This window comes from Formica exsecta, unplaced genomic scaffold (assembly GCF_003651465.1).
Source record: "Formica exsecta isolate Colony F162 unplaced genomic scaffold, ASM365146v1 scaffold113, whole genome shotgun sequence".
NCBI lineage: Eukaryota > Metazoa > Arthropoda > Insecta > Hymenoptera > Formicidae > Formica > Formica exsecta.
The window spans coordinates 75,972-90,831 of record NW_021848470.1 but is presented as its reverse complement, the minus strand read 5'-3'; the positions used below and the strand labels follow the sequence as shown (position 1 = coordinate 90,831).

At 31.4% G+C, this 14,860-nt stretch overlaps 1 protein-coding gene across 3 annotated transcripts in view; it reads right to left on the bottom strand.

Moving 5' to 3' along the window:
• The window catches only part of LOC115236899 (protein phosphatase Slingshot), a 167,458-nt gene that overhangs the window by 134,999 nt on the left and 17,599 nt on the right, over positions 1-14,860 (bottom strand). For 2 of the 3 annotated variants that reach the window (XM_029809638.1, XM_029809631.1), the window contains exon 2: positions 8,938-8,993. The exons of the other annotated variant lie outside the window; for it this stretch is intronic. In XM_029809638.1, the coding sequence (XP_029665498.1) occupies positions 8,938-8,993 (56 nt within the window). The remainder of the gene's footprint in view (positions 1-8,937; positions 8,994-14,860) is intronic. 3 annotated transcript variants of the gene reach the window in all.

The window sequence follows — 14,860 nt, the reverse complement described above, 5'->3', positions numbered from 1 at the left end:
TAGCATTATTTATTTTTAATTTGGTGGACGTTTTGAAGGTCAATTTTTTTTTTTTACAAATTTAAATAATCGCGGGCTAGTAAGAGCCATACGCGAATGGTAGTGCGTCGTAGAAAACTTATTTTTCTATGAAACTGATTATGTGCATAAGGCACGAAATTTACTTGGTCCTATACCAAGATTTTTTTTCTTTTTTTAAATTAATCTCAATTCGAGATTTATAATAACACCTCTTTACCCCCCTGGAATCGAACGCGAGTCTTTCGCTTGCCGGGTGACTGCTCTTACCTCTAAGCTATTCAGATCCCACACCACCGATACTTCTCATTCGTCTTATGTGTAAATATCTTACTAATCACGCTATCTTTCAGCCGGCGTGAACTAACAATTTAAGAAATTAAGGCTCTCAAGTGATATCACAAATTTAAATAATCGCGGGCTAGTAAGAGCCATACGCGGATGGTAGTGCGTCAGTTTCATAGAAAAAGTTTTCTATGAAACTGATTATGTGCATTGAGCATGAAATTTACTTGGTCCTATACCAAGATTTTTTTTTCCTTTTTTTTTTAAATTTTTTTTTCTTGCCAGAGGTGTAAAGAGGGGTTATTATAAATTTCAAATTGAGATTAATTAAAAAAAAAAAAAAAAAAAATCTTGGTATAGGACCAAGTAAATTTCGTGCCCTATGCACATAATCAGTTTCATAGAAAACTTATTTTTCTATGAAACTGACGCACTACCATCCGCCTATGGCTCTTACAAGCCCGCGATTATTTAAATTTGTGATATCACTTGAAAGCCTTAATTTCTTAAATTGTTTTTTTTTAATGGAAATCCTAATATATAAAATATAAAATATCTCGTAAAATATTTAATTTTCGATAATCTTACCGTAATACTTTTGTCTGAAGCATTTTTTTATAAAATGCTTTGTTTTAATGATAGATGTGTCAATTTAAATGCCGTACCGTATATATGTATATATAATTTATGAAATATAAATATACCCGGTACGTTCAAAAAGTCCCAAGAATGATTTTTTTTTTTTAAGACGTACTAATGGCACTATCTCTCAATCAATATTGGATTTAGATAGTACCAATCTTTTTGTTTCCCATAATTTTTTCGTTGCGTTAGGTATAGTAGTTTTTGGATAGTGCACATTGAAAGATTGTTTGTTCTTTTTGCATTGTCACGATTTTAAGAGCAACGAGCCGCGATTAAATTTTGCTTTAAAAGTGGAAAAATTGTTTTATCGAGATATTTTGGATCGACTTTTAAAGCGAATTCGTGTTAGGCCCGAGTCTTACCAATCGGGTGAATGATTCCTTCTCCATGACAACGCACCCGCGTATTCGTCAATCGTCATCTCCCAATTTTTGGGTAAAAAAAATTTTTTGGGGAAATCGAATTTAGATGCTCCGTCACAGCGTATTGAATTGCATCTTCGTAGCGAGCCCCTTCTATCGTCAATTTTATCTTGGGGAACAAAAAAAAAGTCGGCAGGTGCCAAATCTGGCGAGTACGGTGAGTGGGTGATAATGGTCATATTTTTTTAGGCCAAAAATTGGGAGACGATGATTGACGAATGCGCGGATGCGTTGTCATGGAGAAGAATTCACCCGATTTATAAAGCTAGCGCCAGACTATGCGTATTCGCGATTCGTTTATAATTCGTGAATAATCTAGATGGAAGATTCGTCAAATTCGATCAATCAGATTTTTTTATACCGTTCAAGAATCGCGAATTACAAATCACGAACTGCAAATACGCGTATAGTCTGGCGCTAGCTTAAAACTCGAGCTTAAAACATCGAATTCGCTTCAAAAGTCGATCTATAACATCTCGATAGAATAGTTTTTCCACTTTTAAAGCAAAATTTATTCGCGGCCCAATTGCTCAATTCTTAAAATCGTGACAATGCAAAACAAACAAACAATCTTTCAATGTGCACTACCCAAAAACTACTGCACCTAACGCAACGAAAAACTTATGGGAGACTCAAAAAGATTGGTACTACCTAATAATGAGTGACATTAGATCCACCCACGCGATTTGAGTCACCGTTGTGAAATAAGCATCGTCCGCAATTGCAGATCGAAATTAACGATAATTGTATTATTGGCTATACATATCTACTAAGCGCTTCTGCCCCTTAAAGCGACGAGGGCTGAATTCAATTGCAATTATAAATCTAGATCAGCACCGCGATATCAGTTTAATTACTTTGGCACTATTTACGTTCTATAATTGATACTTTGAACTGTTTGTCGAAGGTAATGATCTTAACAAAATACAGATGCTCCAATCAAGATATTAAGATTGTAAGTAATTTCGATCAGTAGAATTGATGTATTATCGTCGACACGCAAAAATATGTAAGAACTATCTATATATATTTTACATATTTAAAGATATTTTGGCTGTACAATAGTAGCAAAAAACTGTCAAAATTTAAAAAGAAACATGTTTTTTACGTTTGTACTGTTTGGAAAATCAAATAAATAAACCCGGATTATAAAAAGAATTAAAGTAGCACAAAATAATATGGTTTTTAACATCTTCGTAAAAGAAAATATTTGTAATTTTTTCCTAATTTATGACAAAAACTTTTGATCGTGAATACCCCCTGAAATCAACTGCAAGAAACAAAAAATCGAGTAATTTGCAGAAAAAAAGAGAAAGAGAGAGATAATATTTTTCTACACTACTCAAAAAAAAAATAGGAAACGCTTTACATAGAAATTGGACTATTTTCAAACCGCTGAAACTCGACGAAAAATCATCGTAGATAAAAAATTAAAAAAACATTTTGTAGCTTGAAGTTTCAACTTTAACGAGCCATCGGTGATTTTTTAAAATTTTTGTATCTTCCTGGTTCTGTGCTTTAAAAAGGAACACATTGTTTTGTTTCTTAAAATTACCTATTTTTGACACTTCGCAGCTCGATAAAAAAATTTCTTTCGAAAAATTCAACTCAAGTTCCACAAACTACAACATTTTGCCTACAAAATGCATTTTTTAAAATCTTGCTACGATTTTTTTTGACCGAGTTACACGATTTTGAAACTAAACTTGTATTTTTTAGAAATGATGTCGATACTCGGCGAAAAATCATCGTAGATAAAAAATTAAAAAAGTATTTTGAAGCTTGGAGTTTCAACTGTAACATGATATCAATAGTCTCAAAAAATTTTTTTATTTTCTCATTTCTAGAAAATACAGGTTTAGTTTCAAACTCGTGTAACTCAAAAAAGATCGTAGCAAGCATTTAAAAGAAGTATTTTGTAGGTAAAATGTTGTAGTTTGTGGAACTTGAGTTGAATTTTTCGAGAGAAATTTTTTTATCGAGCTACAAAGTGTCAAAAATACGTAATTTTAAGGAACCAAACAATGTGTTCTTTTTTAAAGCACAGAACCAAGATACAAAAATTTTTAAAAATCACCTATGGCGCGTTAAAGTTGAAACTTCAAGCTATAAAATGCTTTTTTAATTTTTTGTCTACGATGATTTTTCGTCGAGTTTCAGCGGTTTGAAAATAGCCCAATTTTTAAGGTATGAAAAGTGTTTCCTATTTTTTTGAGTAATGTACATTTTTTATTAAATAACTTGTAAATGAATAAGTGGAGCTAAATCAAGTTTTGCACAAATATTCATTAGAGTTTTCTTAATATATGTGAAAATTTTTATTTCGTTGGCAGTATTTTTTCTTTGTCAAATTTGTCAATAAGTGCTGCAATAGGCGACTTTCCATAAGAATCAATACTAACTTTAAACTTAAATAATTTCCAAACCGTTAAGAGAATTGTGCTCAGGTTTTGCACAGATACTCAGAAAAAATAGTAGAACAATCTACGAAATTTTCATGCTTTTGTCAATGTTTCGACATATGACACATACATCCTTAATAGGACATAATTTTTCTAGTCATCTATAATTATAACTGATCATACATGTTATTTGTAAGTCGTGATAAATAGAAAAAATTATTTAAGTAACTCCATGACATTTTATATACATCAAACTTGGAATGTATGTGTATCAAACGTTGAATATATACATGAATATGTACATGTATCGCCAAGTTACGAGATTTTCAATTTAAACATACTTTGGGAAACAAATGCGGACATAATAGAATATGGTAGACTATAAGGATTAATTAAGCAATAGATATTTAAATTCTCATTACGAATTGTCTTAATAATTATATTGCAAAGTCAACATCTCCTCCTAGCAGAATAGTCTTGCAAGACTTTATGTTGGCAGTCTGAACTTTAGCTGAGCTAAAAGGTCATGTATCGGATACGTGCCCTGCTGAGAAATGTGCCTTCCGAACAATCTATCCAAAAATAGCAGGCGGGCATCGGTGCTGCCAGGAGTTCAAGACTGAATCGAGGGTATTATATTACGATGTTGATTGCCCAGAAATCGATTTTTCTATGCAGAGATGAAATAAACGGGAAAGTACATAACAATTCGTGATATATTGCCATAACCAACAGCCCTTTATCTGAAATTGAAAGCAATCGAAAATTCGTGACACCGCAGAATAAATCACAAAATATAAATGGAAATGTCATTTTAATAAAAAGCGAATAAAATTACGAATTAATAACAGATTTCTTTATGACTTTAAAAACCATTTTCTTTAGCAAAAATATTAAGGAAAGTCATTGTTTATTGTAGATCTCTATAATATAATCAAGCTTTAAAAACCAAACCTTTTCTTAAAATTTAAAATTTACTTGAAATTAATTTAAAAATATTTTATTTATTTTCGTAAAATACATCAAATTTCTTATTTTTAATCTATTCACGTTAAAGTTATGTAATGCACCAATATCTTTATTAAAAAAAGTTTCATCTTTTTAATGATTAAAAAAGCATCTATTATAATATATTATTAAAAATATATATATTACAATTTACGACTCGTTTATTCTAGAATAGAAATATGGAAGTTATATATGCTTCCTATTTGTGTTTGATCATTTAGTCATGTGAAAAAGTCGGAGTGATTTACCATTTATTCGCAGTAATACCCGCGATTAAAATTCTCATAACGATCGCGACCCTTCGTTAGAGATAGGGTGTTTTAATATCCGATTTCGACGAAAAGCTTTTTCTTTTTTCCTTCCCACTTCGATTACGTTTCCCGCGTAACGTAACGTTACGATCCGCGCGCGAAGCAAGATGTTACGCAAACGCACGATAGAAAGTCAGACGATTAAGAGCGAAGCCTTCTTCGCGAAGGCCCGTGCAGGAATCGGTTCCGTGGGGATTTCCTGGCACGTACACATTCGCACAAGTGTGACGCAGATTGGAAATGCATCACGCTGTCTGCATTCGAGAGACAGGAAATTCGCACGCGCGGGCACCGCTTTCTTCGGGGAAGATTTAAATCGAGTTAAGCGAATTATAACGACGACGTCTCGAGCGAAAGAGGAAGCGAAGATGCGCTTCCACGAGAAAGAACTCGTTTCATCGTTGATTAAATAACGCTACGCTACGTTTTCTCCCGTAATTTCCTGCTTAATAATCGACGCGGTTCCGGGAGCACGACCGATGGCGACAATCGCGAATTTGAATTGTATTTTCACGAGAATAAGTACCTTTCGCCCGGAAGAGATTGTTGATCGTAGACGCAATGAAGCCGGTTCGTAAAAGATAGAAAGATGCTTGTCATCTTCATTTTACGACTTTGTATATCCAGATTTTATTTATAATGCCATAAAGTATAAAATTACTAAATAATTTTCTGAAACGGGAAGATATTCTAGAAAATAATTAGCCACATTTTTAAGACTGCAATTCACAAAAACGGAATAATTAGACACAAAAGTATATGGGCAATATACGGGTATCCGAGAAATAAGTGACCAAACAAAAGATGGAGGTAGATTAAATCAAACTGAGTCGAAAAGTCCTGAACCATTTTTTTTTATAACGCTTAATTATGGACTTATTATTGATTAAGTCTGTCCAATCAGCGCCGACCTTTAGCCGCGCGCTTGGTAGTGTGCGTGAGCGCTCCGTCGCCACGGCGACGTACACTATCAGGCGAGCGGCTCATCGACGTGCGTCCGGCTAAAAGTCTGCGTTGACGGGGCCAGAATGTACTCAATAATAACTCCTTTATTAGGCCGTTTGGTTACTTACTTGTCGGACACCCTGTATAAATATTTTTAACAAAATAAATGATATATTATTAATCAATATATTTAAAAAAGAAAAAAGGGTTTCAAATTATTATTGCTATATTATTTTCAAATATAATAAAAATTATATTTTTACTTTCTTAATACAATTGTATTATTGTTTTAATATTGAAAACATTTTTGCTTCGCGAAATAATAATACAGAAATAACGAGTCGCATGAGCTCAAAGAAAACGATCTCAAGTTAAAATCTCGAAGACATGCATAAAGTAAATTAATTTCAGATTAGGTATCCATTCGCATAGCGATAAGAGTGTTCATCGTTACAATACATCCCCCCCCCCCACTCTCCCCGATACCTCCAAGAATATAAACAAACTAAAACCTAAAACACGACATTGTGCTCGGTTAAACCAATAAAAATGTTAGATGCGTCTCGGATATCCAGTGATAAAACTCACCCTGCCGTACTTACGAGGTACGTCCGCGCAAAAAAAAGAACTTACGAGGTAGCATGGAAAAAAGAATTCGAATGATTCCATAGCATCTTCGCAGAAACTGCGTAAGGAAAGTTTTATCAGATCGAGACGGTTATCCTTGAAAAACCAACCGAACGCCGATCGTACTTTCAATTACCGGTAAGCGAGAGCAAATTACTTGCTAAGTAGAGAGGACAGCTACCAGTCTAGATAGCTATCGTTCTTTCCTTATCATGACTTATTAGTCTGTGCTCGTGTTAAATTCTGCTTAATTTCGCGTTTTTCGAGCCCGGTAACCGGAGTTACTACGCGATGACAAGCGAGAAGACCAGCCGCGAAAACATTCCGTGTGCAAGATGAAAGCACGAAGTCTCCCTGGATCTCGTCACACTTAATGGTCTTGTGTGTAACTCGATCTTAGTATTATTGAAACTAGGTACGTATTCGCTTATATATAGGGTATCCCCAATTTAAATGTCAAAACTTTAGGAGCGTGTAGGGGACCGATAAACTAAGACAAAAAGTCCTTCAGAGATTTGCTCGTTTTTGCTTCGTTTTGAAGAAAATCGCAAAAAATGAAAAATTTAATTTTTACCAAAAAACTTAAAACAACACTAAAATTATTAGATTTATCAAAAAGTATTATAAAATAAAAATTGTAGAACATGGAATTAAGAAAAGAGAGTGAGTTAAAATTTTCCTGAGGTAAAATTAGAGGATTGTAGATAAATACGCGACAACGCAAAATTTTGTTTCTAATCTAATTTTACCTCAGGAGAATTTTAACTCACTCTCTTTTCTTAATTCCATGTTCTACAATTTTTATTTTATAATACTTTTTGATAAATCTAATAATTTTAGTCTTGTTTTAAGTTTTTTGGTGAAAATTATTTGTTTCATTTTTGCGATTTTCTTCAAAACGAAGCAAAAACGAGCAAATCTCTAAAGAACTTTTTGTCTTAGTTTATCGGTCCCCTACATACTCCTAAAGTTTTGACATTTAAATTGGGGACACCCTGTAGAGTGTTTTGAGTTCGCTGAGATATCGCAAGGTTAGAGCAAGATTGCTTAACGTTGATAATACGATATGTATTACAACAATAATATACAGGGTGTCCTAGACCACCCGTACACCCCTTTTCTTTCAAAAACTAAGCATTTTAGAGAAAAACGTTTTGAACAAAAATTCCCTATTTTTTATTGCATATTCTTGTAGCTTATCTCGAGAGCTTTCCAAAACACTATAATAAAATATTTTTTCATTAAGTACTTTTTGAGTTATTTTTTTTTTTTAATCTGACACACATATTTTGATATAAAAAGTAAAACATCTCGTAAAATATTTAGTTTTCGATAATCTTACCGTAATACTTTTATGTACAGAATAATGAGACAAATCAATTAATGTAAAGAAAAAACGAATAATTGTTTAAAAAAATACATTATAAATAATAACATACTTTTTCTTAAAAACAATTATTTATTTTTACTAATTGATTTGTCTCATTATTCTGTACATAAAAGTATTACGGTAAGATTATCGAAAACTAAATATTTTACGAGATATTTTAATTTTTATATCAAAATATGTGTGTCAGATTAAAATATAAAATAACTCAAAAAGTACTTAAGATAAAAGTACCGATTGCCGGACATGTCCCTATATCCGGACATTTACATGAAAATTTATCATTATTAATCTCAAATGAATTATTTATTATAATATCAAAATTTTATTGCAAAATCTTTAATTTAAGGATATTTATATAGTAAGACATTTTTAAATATTATAAAAATTAACATCCAACTTAATGAAAAAATACTTTATTATAGTGTTTTGAAAAGCTCTCGACATAAGCTATAAGAATATGCAATAAAAAATAGGGGATTCCATTTAAGAAATTAAAGCTGTCCTTGACTTGACCTTAACGATGCCATCCAAAGTCAAACCAATAACACCATCTTATGTTCCTCTCAAAACTATACAATTTTTGTTGAAAACGTTTTTCTATAAAATGCTTAGTTTTTGAAAGAACAGGGTGGTCTAGGACACCCTGTATAATTTAAAACGTACAATTTGCGCATTTTAGTAAAAAAAATAAAAAAATAAAATTTGTTAAATATCTCTCATTTATAATATATTTTCGAAATATGTATATATTTTTTGTACGCAAGAAATGACTTTACATTATTTTGTTTAATCAAGATATGTATTATTGCCTATTATGTCTCTTCTAAAGTAGAAAAAGTATATTTTTGTGTAAAAAATATTAATAATCATTTATATAAACTTACCTTTTACAACTTCTCGTAGTATCCTCATCGTCAGCTGGTGCTCCTGCTCCTGAATCCTAAAAAGATATAATAATTATTATGTATTATAAGTATACAATATAAGAGATAAACATGTATAACAACAAACAGAAATATTTTGTAATAAAAAGAACTCTCTCTACTCTTGGCGCGTTATTCTTCAAAAATTAAAGCTCCAAAATTATATAGATCACGATTTTATTGCTGATCATTTAAAATTATAACTTAAGAAATTAATAATTAACAGAAGAATTAAAACTCTCTTTCTCCTTGCTTCCTCTTTTCTCATTTGAGCCATTTTTTGTCACAGAACAAAAAAAACCAAGCACGCAGCGTTAGTTATTTGCGGTGAAAGCGCCAACAAAGATAACGTTGCTGTGGAATTACATCAATATTAACTTCATGACAAGAGAACACGAACAAGCCTTTATTCGTCCCTCCTTCCTTCTCAAAGATAATTGAGGCATCATGACAATCACAGTGAACGGTACAAAACGTTGGCAAATAGTTGTATATCTGAAGACAATACTGTAAGCTACCGAAAAAAAAACTGCGCAAACGCTCAATTCGAAAGTTTATCATTCTCGTCTCGACGAAACGTTGTTGGCAATGCAAACAAACCCGCCATAGAAAGAAGCAACGACAGAGAGAGATTGGCAATTTTTTATTTCGCAAATGAAAATTTTCTATTCCAGCGAGCAAACAATTTTTTTTCGAAGATTTGACATTTTTTTGAGGATTCTGAATAGTTCTATCAAAATTTTATTAGAATTCAAATCAATTTTGACTTAAGTAAAAAAGCTGTGAAACTGGCAAGCCATAACTTCGGATCTACATATTTTTTTATTTAATCGAGAATTCTTTTTGAAACGCTCATCTATAACTTTTTAGAACTTTAGATAGCCAGATTTTACTTCAGTATATAAAAATTGAGTATATGAAAATAATTCGCTAATTTTACGGTGTAATAAAAAATAAATTATTTTTCAATCTGATGAAATAAAATGGAGTATTATTATACGTAAAAAGTTTTAAGGAGACTGCACTAGTATCACTCCATAATCCATAATCCTTGAAAATCTCTTTCTTTAAATTTTAATAATTTAATTAATAACCAATAATGTGCTTTAATAAATGTACGTATGTATTTATACATCAATGAACATGTAAAAAATAGTCTCGTTTTTATCGCTACAAGTTAATATATCACAGCAAAATTTATACTTGCTTTATATCGCTTCTCGCAAATAATATCGTAACGAGACATTTCCACGCGTCATTTGGCTGCATGTAGGCTGCGCGCATGTCACTGTGTAGTGACTCTTTTATTAATAAAGTGCATCGTAAATATCAAAAGAGGATACGAAGAGCCGAGTCCTGCGCCGTGGCGCACAGTCACGCAGAAAACGAACCCTTAAAATCAATAGACGACCAACCCAAGGCTATCCTTGTCCCGCACCGTTAAAAAAAATGCAACTAGCCCCTTTGTATTAAGTGCACTTCTCTATATGCAAAGTGCACGATAAGGCAACCCCTTTCTAGTCCCCCAAAACCAAGGATGCTCGATATGTAAGCAAAATGAATTGTCTTCGAGAGCATTTTTGGCACGCGTAAATATGATATACTAGGAAAATTACAATGTAACAATTTTTATAATCTGCGCATTAACAAAAAAAATTATATTGCATAAGTTAAATATATATATGCATCATATATAATTATCTTACTAATACTATATTATTCTTTTTATATATTTAAAAAATGTAATTTTTATGAAATGGCAATTTTTTTTCGTCTTCTTTTGCGAAAAAGATTTAACGCGTTAAAACATGTACTAGATAAAACAAAATATATCAAAACTGTGCTTGGATAAACAGCAAATAACTTTAGACTGTTAAAAATTAACAAAAGAACATCATATAAAAAAAAATTTTTATCTTTATAAGAGCTTAATACATTTTATAATAATAACAAAAAACAAAAAAATATTGAAGATTTAAATTACGGAACGTATATAAAAAAGTGTTTAAAATCATTAAACATGTAACGTATGTGTTATAAAATGTATACCTCGGACAATTACAAATTATTATCACAATCAATATAAAAGCAATTAGCTATTATACGATGTTGTCAAGCTAGATATATCTTTAGCATAAATTCAGATATATTATAATTTCCAGAATATTCAACAATATTATAAAGTTTGACATTCTTTTAGCGAGATTGGAATATGCAAAACATAGCATTCTGCAATTATCTTCGGAGAAGATATTTTACAATGTATTATCGTCGCGGTGAAGAAAATTGATCGTGTAAGCGCATAAAACAATGCGCGCGCTCTCTCTGTTAGAAGCGCAGTACAATTTTCCAATCTTATCTTAGCGCGGCTTAAAATAGAATCTTTTATTTGCTGAAAAGAAGATTGCGCCTGACCAAGACAAGGCGAAAAAGAAAGAGCAGTAGAGATCCTGCAGCTTTTTTAATTGTGGCTTTCAAGGCGAACACACAGAGAATGCACAGCATCGTGTGATACAAAGTGAGATAATTCGCCGTCGCTACTATGAGTGTTTCTAACTTTAATAACTGATTCTTCATTTTAAAATTCAGCAAAGTCAATTTAAGTCGAATTACGTCTAACGTGAAAGTAAGAACAACTTATTTTATCGATATCACCCTAAGCCACAAAATAATCAACATCATTTTTGCAATATTTTTAGATTTCGAAAGAGAAGTAAATACTCAATTTTTTTGAACATTTGCATATCGCTAAAAAATTTTTAAGATGTTTTAATACAAGCTATGAGAATTATAACATTTACGTGAAATGATTTAAAGTACCGTTTCAACAAGTAAGTCTGAGCGTTGTATTACGACACATGACCTTTCAAGCACACTTCCCACTCATCTTCACTTTTACTCACAATAAACAAGGGGCACAGTTCTAGATACATTCAAGCTACTGCATATACAAGGTGCTTCAAAAATAGCAATGCTCATGCTGGTTTTAATGTTTTCTCTGAGAAGGATATGCATATGTGCAACTATTAAAATCAGCAATCCCGCAATATCCCGGATTAGAATAAATTCATAAATTTTCGATATGACAGTTATATATAACTAATTATATATAACTAATTTATAATCCTATATTGTGTTATACTCTGATTCATAAAGATGGAATAAAAACGCACGACATATTCATGTATATACAGGGTATCTACAAAGTTTGTCCTCACCCCCTATATTTCGGAAACAGCTCAAAATTATGAAAAACCGCGAAATACGTGTTCGATCATTTCGAGGAGCTACTCTTTTAAGGGGGTTGGGGGGGTTATCTCGGGGATTATATTTAGAATTTTCCAAATGGGAGTAACGATTTTTTGAAAATTGGTCTTTTTCGAACTTTGACCCTAAATAACTCCCGAACGGATCAACCTCTAGTTTGCGCCAAAAATTCCCTTGGGAGAACAACCCCCTTAAAAGAGTAGCCTCTCAAAATGATCGAACATGTATTTCGCGATTTTTCATAATTTTGAGCCGTTTGCGAAAGGAGGTGGGGATAGACTCTATAGACATCCTGACACCCCCCATAAATTTCAATCTACAATTGAACTACCGTGCACTTAATTTTCATCTATGTTTAATAATCATTGTTAACACATATATAGAAAATAATGCAAGCAAAAGTAATGTATCCAAAATATATCCTAAATATATCCAAAATATATGTTGTTGTTATCTTTTCTTTTGACAGAAAATATAACAGATTAATGACCGATTACTCTGCCTATGTTATTCCAAATGTTACAATTATACGAATTTTGTAGTAAATAATTATATTTTCGATCAAATTTACAAATTGCGGAATAAGGTAAGCTATTACATTTTATTTTATCTCAAAATAAATTTATATTCAATATTAATCAACTTCAATAATTTTATCTAATATCGATCAATATGCTTCATTTTTGGAAATCGTATCGATGTCTAGGAAAAGTCAAGGAATTTCTCATGACTACATCGTGAGAAAGCGAAATCACGAAAGCAGTGCACATACACGTAACAATGTATTTCTGTTAAAGAGAATGTATCAAGAGCTAATACATACATACAAACATCAAGAGAAATGCGAGATAATTCACGTGGGACCATTTGAACAACATTGTCGTACGCGATCGCGAATCTCGTATCCGCATTCCGCCAGTCATCAGTTCCGAGTGCAATTTAAACTGTCAGATTTTTCTGTTTGAATGTTTGCCTTTGTGCGATTGAAAAAAGTATTGATTTTGATTTTAACATGTCGTGCGTTTTTATTCCACTTTTATGAATCAGAGCACAAGAAAAGGATATTCTAAGGTAGAGTAATTAATATTTTATAGATAAAAAAACAACAGGTATATGTAACTGTGCATATATCTTAAAATAAAAGCTTCATAAAAATGCATCAGCGCAGATATAATTTCTTAAGTTCAAAGAAAATTTCACACGTGTGATTTGAATAATATCGATTTCTCTTGTATATCAAAGATAATTTATGCACGCATTAGCACATAAATCTTGATAACCCTCTGTCGCTTTTTTAGCATTGCACGCTCAACATATCATCTTTTTAGCTTGATAAAGTTGACTCTACAGTCAAGCTAGAAAAACGGGTTCTGTCTGCTGTCTGTGCAAAGTTATGCCGATTGACTAAAAGAATAGTACTGACATCGTATTAAGAAAAAACGGCTCAAAACGAAATAACTGAATATGTAAAAAATCAAACGATAAAAATGTATATATAGCTTTTCCTAACAGAAAATGTTCAAATTCAAATATTCGAGCATATTTCAAAAATATATGCCATTTACTTTAAAAAATAAGATTTAAAGCAAAATAGATTCAATAAAATTTATTTTAGTACAATAATAAAAAGTTCAATATGCGATATATATCATAAATCAAAATAATAACTAACGATATTAATAATGAATTGAAAGAATTTTCACTTTCTAGCAAAGTTCATGATGTATCGCTCGTAATTGTGCGTATCCAAAATACGTAACAAAGAGAATATAATACAGAGATACTATCTAAGGAAGCAGATAATACACTTTCGGATCCTGTAATGCGCTTTCAAACAATGTAACTGAATTGCACATAAATTAGTGTTACAACGGTTACGTGTCGATCCATCTTAATGCTTAATTACATCGTTGCTCAATTAAGAAGAGTTAAAAAACAAGCATGGCTTGTACGTGACAAACAATGAAACAATGCACAATAGTTACACATGAGAATTTGTGCAAAATCGTGGTGGCAAATACATCCAAATAAATAGATCAATATAACACTTTTTCTTGTATAATGTTTTAATTATAAGTATGTAATTCTAATTTCAAAAAATATTTTAAAAATTTTGTTGATATTTTCTGTGCTTTCACAAAATAGTTTTAAATGAAGATCGTTATATAAAAATGCATTATGTAGCTATAATTATATGTAAAAAAAAAACAAACATTTGTATTTTAGAAAAAAAGAACTCTTTTATTATCGTTTTCTATTTTAAACTTATTTTATCATTAATTATTTTAAAAAGTTATTAATCCTTTTTTTTATATACGAGAACTTTTACACAGATATAATCACATTTATAATTGAGATAAAGTTTATTGTTCCAACCAATTAAACTATACATATAATATAAGTTTGTCATCGAAAAAAATAATTACCATCCAACTGGAATAGACGAAAATCACGCAGAAAGTATATCATGCAAAATGATAGAAAACAATTTTACACTATCCAGTTTTAAATTTCGCTTCGTAATTAAAACCCTGTGTGGCGACTTTGTGTCTTTGCATGCTAATATACACAAAAAATGCGCGTGTCTATAATATCGTACGGTCATTAAAGTGACTTT